The following is a 10129-nucleotide window of genomic DNA, read 5'->3' on the forward strand; positions in this document are numbered from 1 at the left end:
ATTTATAACATTGTATACAAACTAACAAAATAATTTTTAACATAGGTCTTAATAGATTTGCAAATGAACTTTTACATTTACATACAAGGTTCCAACTAAAGTTACACATTTACTGATGAAAAATATTCACATAAATGTTGTTATCTGATGTATCGCTTTATTGTTTCATCATTTTAACTTATTTTGTACTCTTGATCGATTTATACTCTTATTCTGTCATGATTGTATTCTGGTTTGTATATTTTATTGTAAATTAATAAACTGAATTGAATTGAATTGAATTGAAAGATGAATTGTTTATGTATGATTTATGAATCGAAATGGAATCAAAAAAGAATATTGAAATTTAAAAAGAACAGCTTATGAAGTGCCAAATGGAACTGGGAAAACCAACTTGACTCTAATGTCAAGAGTGGCAAATGTAGATTAATGTCTCGCCTGTAGAAATGGTGCTAACTAACCTTCAGTGGTTCTAAAACTTGCCAAATATTTAGAACTCTAAGAGTATTTTCCAGGGAAAACAATTGAAATAATGAGGTCAATATTAAGTATTATGCCTTGGTATTTCCTCGATCTCAATGCGAGATATAGAATAATCAAGATACCATAATGCAATTTACTCAGAGAACAATTGAATATGGAGCAAATTTGTGATTATTACTCTAGATTATTTGCCTTAAAGGGATCCGGTAACTTTGTCTCAGATTCTGAAACAAAATCCTGGATTTAGCTCATGCTGCAATGATAATTTTAAACTTTTAGGTCAGTCAGGAACCCCATGACTTTTACAAGTCGATCGCCTGCCTGATTATCAAGATATTTATGATTGGAAATCGAAACCAAATTTTGCGTTTTCTAACGGTTTTCATAACACTACACTGTATTGGGGAAAACGATTATGGTAAACCGGTCACTCAAAGATTTTTACTTTTTTGAGGCACTTCTTGATCATTTTGAAGCGCACTATTTTTGGGGAACGCGCGCACTTCCTACCATGACCCTGAGTCGCGCCTGGGTGGGCGGCACGCCGAGGGGTCATGGCAGGACGTACTAGTTCCCGAGAGCATTATAAAGCAGCCATACCTCGAATATTAAAGCAGTCGATATGTCTTTAAAATGCCGAATTGAAACAAAAATCTATCACGGATTCTTACCTTATCCTTTTATTGAGTAAAGATTGGTTAAAACATCATGGAAAATCTGAGACACTGTCTGTAATCTTTGCTTGAAAAATGACCGAAAGTTTCAATCATTTTGGAATCGCAGACAAAAAGCACTGTATGGTGTCCGCGCTCGCACAGAGAACATTTTAACACGTACATCAATGGGTATCGCAGCGAAATTTTTACTTTTTTCGTAGTAACCGGAATTTTGAGGGCTCTCACTCTTGGACTATTAACCGGTTCTGGCATTTTTCGTTTCTTTACGGGAATGGCTAAAATCACGACTCCAAATTCGACCTATCAGATGGCTGGATTTCTTATGTGAGGTATATAATTATATAATATGGACTGGCCTTGAGGGTCATACCACATACAATTTCCCAAACTAGATTCATATTGCCCCGAGTCAAAGACGAGGGCAATATGGGTCTTGTGAAAATCGAAAATTTCGTCAAGCAATGGATGCACAATGCTAGCTGGTTTGACAAAAAAATTTCAGTTCTTTGAGATTGTCATTTATGTAATTGCTCTAGATGTCTTATTTGGATAATAATAACAATATTGACTGGCTTAACTTTCGGGAGATACCACATATATTGCCCTCACAAGACCCATATTGCCGTCGTCTTTGACTTCTTTGAGATTGTCATGTATGTAATTGCTCTAGACGTCTGATTTGGATAATAATAACAATATTGACTGGCTTAACTTTCTGGAGATACCACATATATTGCCCTCACAAGGCCCATATTGCCCTCTTCTTTGACTCGGGGCAATATGAATCTAGATTGGGAAATATTTTGTGGTATCTCCCTCAAGGCCAGACCATGATATATAAATAGTTAATAGGGACTTTTAGAATGAGTGGACGAGAACACGACGTACGCCGACTGATCATGCGTGTCAACGTACTCAACTGCCCATGTTGACTACAATTAGAAATCTTTTAGATTGCACTCGACGATATACATGTATGCAGGAAATAACACTATGAATTACATGACAGACAAAGAAAGAGGTCAAAATATACAGTTCCTCATTCTACCCTCAACAATAGGCCATTTTCTTAATGTAACCAAATTTAATGCATAGGTCTTTGTGAAGTGCCTCAATACAAATTATTTCAATCACCTGATAGGAATAGTAGTATTTCAATAGTCAGAATGCAACTGCATATATTAAGTGTTGCTAGGTAGGTCAAGCCATAAAGTTTGTCCAACGTGGCAACAACTAATGTATGCAGTTAGGATTCTGTCTATTGAAATACTATTATTCTTAACAGGTGAATGAAATATTTTGTATTGAGGCACTTCACAAAGACCTATGCATTAAATTTGGTTACATTACGAAAATGGCCTATTGCTGTGGTAAAACATCCCTTCACTGCTCTTATGTAAAAATGTGTAGAACAGGTGAATATGCATGTGACACTTGTTCTACACATTTTTACATAATAGCAGGGAAGGGATGTTCCTTTGTCTACCTGAGGAACTGTATATTTTATGCGCACGCGGCATATACTAGTATCGTACTAGATTTAGGAAAATCAAGGTTGACGCATTCTCGATCGCCGACTGAGACGACGTGACGCAGCGCAGTGCCTTAAAATGACGTCACACGTTGCAGTCAAAGCTGAAAACGTGCAAATGTAAAAGTCCCTATTATCAGTGAGAATTATACGAGCTATTCACTCAATGTTTGCACACGTTAATGGCGTAGGCCAAGGCTACTATCTTCGTTTCGCTTGAATGAGTTCAAAGTACATGTCATGGCAGTGCGGCTCTCTTTGTGGGTGAAATATCACTTCGACCTACGTACATATGACCATGTGCATTCGACTTTGGTTTGTTATTATCATGATTATCAAAGCTGAATATATAGCGCCGTTTTGCTTACCCATCCTAAGCTAGAGTGCACATATTCAGGTGATAACAATAGTGTTTGCTTGCTCTGTCTGCTTGGAAGCTGGGGAACTGCCTTTGCCGTGGTAAGAATTATGGTTCTGTGTTTTTGCGGAATATTACAAGTACAGTACATGTATATAGTCGGGCTAGCGTTGAGCGAAAATACCGTTTACGATTCATTGTAGGAATGTAATTAGACTTTTTACACGTAGTATTAGGAAAATGTGTCATTTTGTTGAGAATATCTATGCTTATGCGTAAGTAGTCCTATTAAGACGTTATCGTGAAACATATTTATATTCCCAGTGGCATTTTTATGTCCACGTTCCCTAGCTAGGATAAATTAATGAATTACTAACAACAAGAGCGTAGTTCCATACAATGAGTGTTACTAGGTGGGACAAGTGTTATGGCTTGTCCTACCTAATATCACGGAAAGCATGCAATTCTCATTCTGACAAATACAGTACTATTATTCACCAAAACGGCGGCCATTTGAGACGTCCATTCCGATCTAGAGGTGACCGCTAATGATACATATCTCTGAATTATAATTGGATGAAATCTTTCGAAAAAACAAGGTTTTTTAGTGGTATTTATAATAAACCCCTGTAGCTTCTCTGACATTGGCCCCCTTGGTGTAAAGGATGAAAACATGGGAAGAAATATTATGATAGCTAGTTTTGAATTCATGACAGAGCAAATTTTTTATTTTTGTCGTACGTACCACAAAATATATAAAGAATCCGAGATATTAGATGAAGAAGAAGATGAATATTATAAAAGAAAAAAGCAAAAATCTAGAAGAGAAAAATAGAAACAAAAGACACGGTCTTAAAGACTTTCGAAAAATAAGATTGAAGGACATTTTTATCCCATCGTAACAATGTTCGGATTATGAAAATGGATTTGAGCATACATTTTTTTTTCTCGTTTTCAAATCGAGACTTTATCGCTGCATATCGATTAAAGTTTCCCCTTTTTCTCTTTTGCCGAATACCATCCGATTTCAAGACTTGTTAGGGGAATCACTGTGACGTCATGTCTGTCGAGGTAGTTCAGAAGAATATGGGGTATCTCTTGGAAGGCCCCCATTGGGATGACGTCACAAATACACTTCTCTATATCGACATCTATGGCAAGCTTGTCCATAGCTTCAACCCAGTGACTAAGGAGGCCAAAAAGGTTATGGTCCGTAAGTTTATTTTCTTACACTTATACTAATGAGGTAAGGGACTTTGAGTGGGTTGCGGCCCTTGGGGGCGATACCCCGATTGATACAAATTAAGTCGAAGCATTTTTCCGGCCTTTTCGGCGAATCGCGATAACTGCTGATTTTATATATAAATTAAATTTTTTCCTTCAATTTTTCATTATTTATTCACTTATTGATAACTTTATTGATAAACGAATAATTGGTTATTAAAATGAATTGATAAATTAATCAAAGATTTTTTATGTATTGACTAATCCGAACATATATTTTCCATTTGTTCATCTATATATTTTTTTGAACTATTAATTTAGTTACTTATTTATTCATTCATTAGTTTATTTGCATTATGTTTGGAGTGATGTTGGGAAATTAGTTTATCATACTTTCGGCAGATTCGGGAAGGAGATGGGGGGAGGGGGGGGGGGGGGTTCACTCTGTGAGTTTACCCTGGAGCAGGGCCTGTGTATTGTAGGTCCCTGTCGTGGTAGTATTTCATGATTAGACCCATCATGTTAAAAGTGTAAATTACACGATCTCACAGATTTTCAAAGAAATATAGAAAAGGGCAATTTTAGTCCCTTTTTGTCATACCTATGGACTGAGTACCGAAATGTGACGTCATATTGGCCAAATTGCAAATATTGCTGGTTCCAAACAATTATAGAGTGCATACACCAGCCCCAAACACTGAATTTGCCCTGCTCCAGACCGTTAATTATAAAATTGCGCGGTGAACCTCACGTACAGATTCAGTAACCTGGTCGATGAGCAAATATAACGTTAACACGTAGGTACTCTATACAAAATGATGTATTGTTTTTCCTTCACAATTGTTTACGCTTGTTTTATACCATTTTGTAACGGAAAGGTTATTCCTCAACCCTTTAAATGGCGATAATTATAACTCTTTTACTTTGTGATTTCATGTTTACCCTTGACCATTTAATTAGATGATCAAGTTGGAGCGGTTGTCACTACATCTAGCGGGAGAACCTTAGTGAGCGTTGGTCGCGAGATTGGCCTCGTCGACTGGGAGACGGGAACATTCGAAAGACTGCTTGAAATCGATATGAAAGAGGGGACCAGGTTCAACGATTGCAAATGTGACCCAGCGGGAAGATTCTGGGCAGGTAAGGGCCATAGTAGTAATAGTGATGAAATCAGTAATGGTAATAGCTAGTAATAGTAATATTAATAGTAATAATAATAGTTATGGCAATGGTTATATTGATACTAATGGTAATAGTAATAGTACTAATTAATAATACTTAGTAATTTAAACAGTAATAGTAATACTAATAGTAATTAATAGTCATATAATAGTCGTGATAATCGTACATGTATTAGTATTTGTAACAGAAACATTCAGAGTAGGTTTAATGATGTTAATTATACTAAAATAGTAATAATGGTGCATTTGCGTCTGTCTTTCTTTCTTCTATAAGTCATTCTCTCTTCCTCGCTATTCATTTCCCTCTGTCTTTCATATGCTAGGAACGATGGCTATTCAGGATCCCACGAAAAGTTCTGCAGAGACCGAGAAAGGACAGGGCTCCCTCTTCTGTTTGCATCATGACAAGAAACTTAATGAGTGCGTGCAGAATGTAGGTTTCTCACCTGAAAATAATGTAGAACCAAGGAGTTAGGAGAGATACACCCCGGAACATATATTTCCCCCTATAAATAAGATGCTTTATTCTATTTGACAGTTTTAAGTTACCGGCAACCCCTTGGAGAAATATGTGTATAACCTTCCATGCGCACAATGTTATTACCAACCATCAACTTTCAGTTGAAGGAAAAAGATGTCGCCCTCTTTGGCACTCATTTGGATTCTGTCTTATTTCGCTTAAATGTCCGAACATTTCATGAAACACGAATTAAACGTCATTTGGCAAACTCTTAAGAAACTGAATCGGGGATATGGAGCATTAAAGAAATAATAAATTATCTGTCAATTCATTTAATGATCACGTTATGTAATATAATAAGTTTATATGTTGTTGTGCTGCTTCGGTATATCACAAATTCCTCATTTTTGATGTCATATTTACTCAAAATTATGCCCCATAGTAATAACGTCGAGGATGATCAATGTACTTTTTCATCTGTTTATGAAAAAGACATTGAAGGTTACCCTTTCGAACGTAATCATCCTGTGACCTGTTGTGGGAGCTTTCATGGGGGCGAGAAAGCGGAGGGAAAAGGGGAAGGGGGGGGGGGGGCAAAGGGGTGACGCCAATATTTTGAAGGGAAATCCAACATTCATAGGAAACGACTCAAACTCAATTGAAAATATTTTCGAAAAATCAACTCAAGTGAAATAGCAATATCCTATTTGTATGTCCTATAAAACTAATGTTTGGATTACGTAATAGATGGAACATGATTTGCTCCTTCACCCCTATGTGTCAGTACTTGCCGACTTTTCTTTATTCAGTCAGGCAAAACCATACCATTTATCAAAACCACACAGTTACATCTTTGCTAATAATATATTTTTTATTTATTGTAACAATCTCAAATCGCAGGTGGATATTTCAAATGGTTTGGCCTGGTCCAGCGATCGCAAAACAATGTATTACATCGATTCGCTGACGTATGGAGTGGATGCTTTTGACTACAACATCAAAACCGGTGAAATTGGTACATAATCATTCCCATGACTTATAAAGCCGATATTCAGTCAACCGAACATCCTCATATCAAGGAAGCCAGGAGCCTGAATATCCTCATAGTTGGGCAGTGAGAAGCTCGAATATCTATTTTCTGTAATTTTCACCAATTCCCCCCCCCCTAACTTCACGCGTTCAAGAAAAATTTATAGCCCGGAAAAGGCTTTGCGCTATTCAAGTCTACGAACCTGATATAATATTAGGTAAATTCGTTGCGCCAGACCTTCAGCGCAATAATTTCAAACACTGTTCATTCTGCATTCTTTTTGTAAAATTATGACGTCATCCCCACGTAATGCGTCAAAGCCAGTGGCAGCTGCTGACGCTGAAATGCGTCAGCAAACGACGCCTCGTGTGCAACGGACATAAAGTCATTGTAGATATATAGAAAATTCACTGAGTCATTATAAGTATATGTACTACTGTTATATGGAAAAGTAGATGCAGTTGCATCAATTTTGGAGGATATAATCTTTTCTAACCATTTATTAAACACGACTGGGAGAAAATAGGGCTATTCACCAATGCGAAAATATTAATGAACCTCTACATAATAGGCTATATCATTCATTTCTATAGGCAATGTCATAATGATATTGAAATTTTCTTCCAGAATACTTTTCGACTTTTTTTTTGGAGAGCATAGTTCTGCCAAATCGATCTTGTCACAACTTTCTTTTTTCTTTTAATGCATTTAATTGTCAAATCCGCAGCAAACAGACGGCAGGTCATCAAGGTCTCTCAGTCAGACGGTATCCCGGATGGCATGTGTATCGATACCGAGGATATGCTGTGGGTAGCCATGTTTGATGGATGGTCCGTTAACAGATATAACCCTAAAACAGGTAAGAACAAATGACGAAGATAGTATCATCATGGTTCGGGAGCATAATTGTTCATAACAACACACAGTCGACGGGTCGCCAATATCCCGATGGCATCTGTTATAAAATACTTTGTTAAAGCATAACGATCACCATTACAGGCTACACAGGCAAAGAAGTATACTGTCTAAATTGGTGGAGGGAGGGGGGGGGGGACGACGCCACAAGACAAATTGGCGTTTTATCTATCTGTAACTTAAGGGTAATCATAAGTAAATAATTATTACAAAGTTACGACTGATCGAAGGAGATAACCTTATTTTTTGTAAGATACATTTAGTGTGTACTCTTTTTTTAATTTTTTTTTACAGTGCTCTTAATATCTTTTCTAGTGCCAATTTAAAAAATGTTTGTCTAATGACTTTTCCGTGTGTTTCATAGCTAAAAACTGAATTGAATTGTGCTAATTCGTAGATCAGCAACCCGGTCGCATCTTCTTTTCTTTGAACTACAGATGTACACACAAATGATCTTTTCTGAACTTTCTCCCTACCAGGTGAAAAACTTCGATCCATCAAATTCCCAACCAAGAACATCACAAGCTGCTGTTGGGGCGGGGCCAATCGTGACGAACTCTACGTGACGTGTGCAAAACATTTTCTGAATGCAGACGAACTCGAAGTACAGGATACTGCTGGCTCACTCTTCCGGGTCACTGACCTTGGGGTCACAGGGGTCAAGTGTGACGTATTTAAAGATATTTAATGGTGCTTTGCATACCTTATAGGTTTAACATGCCCAGAATAGGTGCTCCGATATTTTGCTCCTGGTCTTATTTCATTAGATATGTATATGTTATGAGTTAGGCTAAGAGTAAGGATTAGAACGTTTATTTTTCTTCAAATAAAGTCTTCATTCCATTTTCCTCAAAGCAATAACCAGTGTATAAGAAAATGTACAAAATGATGGATACGTTAATGTGACAAAGTAAGGTACAATGAAAGCAAAACAAGATTCTAGTATTTAGGCCTTGATAAGTTGGACTTGCCTCTGTCTATCAAGACATAGAATAAATCTTTCTTGTTGCGCATAGACTGTTCAACTTCATAATTATATTTTAATTTCTTTTGAAATCATGGAACCGATAAAGATCCCTTCAAACATCTAATTGAGTATATATATATATATATATATACTTTTTTGCATACAAACTAATGAAATTAAACGAGGAATAATTTCCATCTTGGATGCCAAAGATGAGATTATTAAATGTTAACTTCTGAACAAACGTCCATAAATCCAAATGGGATACACCTTTCATGACAACAATTTCCAATCTGTCGGTAATCTAAATGTTGATGGCGTCACCTTTCAACGTGAACCTGTCAATAATATGAATATTCATGACGTCTAACTCGTTCACAATCTGAATATTCATGACGTCTAACTTGTCGACAATCTGAATGTTTATTCGTGACTTTCATTCATAACCTGTCGACAATGTTATTCTCCATCTGAGTGCATCAAGATATCCCTTTATAAAGATGTTTCGTAACCTTAAAAATATGTTTGTTACATCGACAAAGAAATATAAAACATGATATTTTTTATATTCTTATCACGAAGTGAATGTTGTTTTGTGATGCTCATGCCTGTTTAATTATTTTCTTCACTCTTTCCTTTCTTTCTGTATGACCTCTGGGAAGAGCAGCGCCATTCAATTAATGGTTCTGTATAGAGTGGTCCATCCGTAGTAACTAATTGCAATGACGAACCTTCGTCATTGCCTTGTTTTCGTTCACATTCTGCCCCATTAATATTCTCCTTAGTATATTCCTTATCGTCCGGAAATCACATTCGTTTTGCACGTAGTGCTTGTTATTCCCAGTTAGGTGCCTTCATCATATCCATTTCCTTCCAAATTTCGTAGGCATCATCTCTAGCATCTCATCAAGGTCACCTACTTTTTCGATTTTCGAAATCACTCATGCATGACCGTCCAGGCGCCATTTTGTCCGTTTCTGGTCCATTTTAAGGCCTTTATATCTTCCTTCCTATCTCCAATATCCTAGATCCTACAAACTTTTAACAAATTCCTCTAGATAGTCTGAGAGATGTTCTTTAATCTGCTACGTATAACCTGCCCTTCAAAATGCTATCTTCATACTCGAAATTCAAATCTAAAACCGACTCCGTCAAAAATCTCTCAAGTTCTTGAAAAATGGACCCCTAAATAGTCTAAAACTGCCATAACTTTCTCATATAAATTCCGTTTTGTATTTAAATCTCACAGTATCTTTATCTTATAATTGCACATAGCCATGCCAAATTTCACGCTCCAATGGCT

At 36.7% G+C, this 10129-nt stretch overlaps 1 protein-coding gene across 1 annotated transcript; it reads left to right on the forward strand.

The window, feature by feature from the left end:
* The first annotated feature begins 2930 nt into the window (after positions 1–2930).
* Positions 2931–9404, forward strand: LOC754557 (regucalcin). The gene is made up of 7 exons (XM_001186139.4): positions 2931–3150; positions 4082–4262; positions 5234–5413; positions 5778–5887; positions 6815–6929; positions 7672–7803; positions 8339–9404. Exons 2-7 carry the CDS (start codon positions 4109–4111, stop codon positions 8545–8547), a joined length of 900 nt encoding a protein of 299 aa, XP_001186139.3. The 5' UTR covers positions 2931–3150; positions 4082–4108; the 3' UTR covers positions 8548–9404.
* The last annotated feature ends 725 nt before the right edge of the window (positions 9405–10129 follow it).

Source organism: Strongylocentrotus purpuratus, unplaced genomic scaffold, assembly GCF_000002235.5.
Source record: "Strongylocentrotus purpuratus isolate Spur 01 unplaced genomic scaffold, Spur_5.0 spur5_scaffold_13, whole genome shotgun sequence".
Taxonomy (NCBI): domain Eukaryota; kingdom Metazoa; phylum Echinodermata; class Echinoidea; order Camarodonta; family Strongylocentrotidae; genus Strongylocentrotus; species Strongylocentrotus purpuratus.

What these genes read in the sequence shown, in the direction of transcription:
- LOC754557 (XM_001186139.4), top strand. Translation starts at nt 4,109, where the DNA reads ATGTCTGTCGAGGTAGTTCAGAAGAATATGGGGTATCTCTTGGAAGGC. An exon ending in AGCGGGAAGATTCTGGGCAG is followed by an intron (nt 5,414 to 5,777) that starts GTAAGGGCCATA and finishes TTCATATGCTAG; the next exon opens with GAACGATGGCTATTCAGGAT. An exon ending in CATCAAAACCGGTGAAATTG is followed by an intron (nt 6,930 to 7,671) that starts GTACATAATCAT and finishes TCAAATCCGCAG; the next exon opens with CAAACAGACGGCAGGTCATC.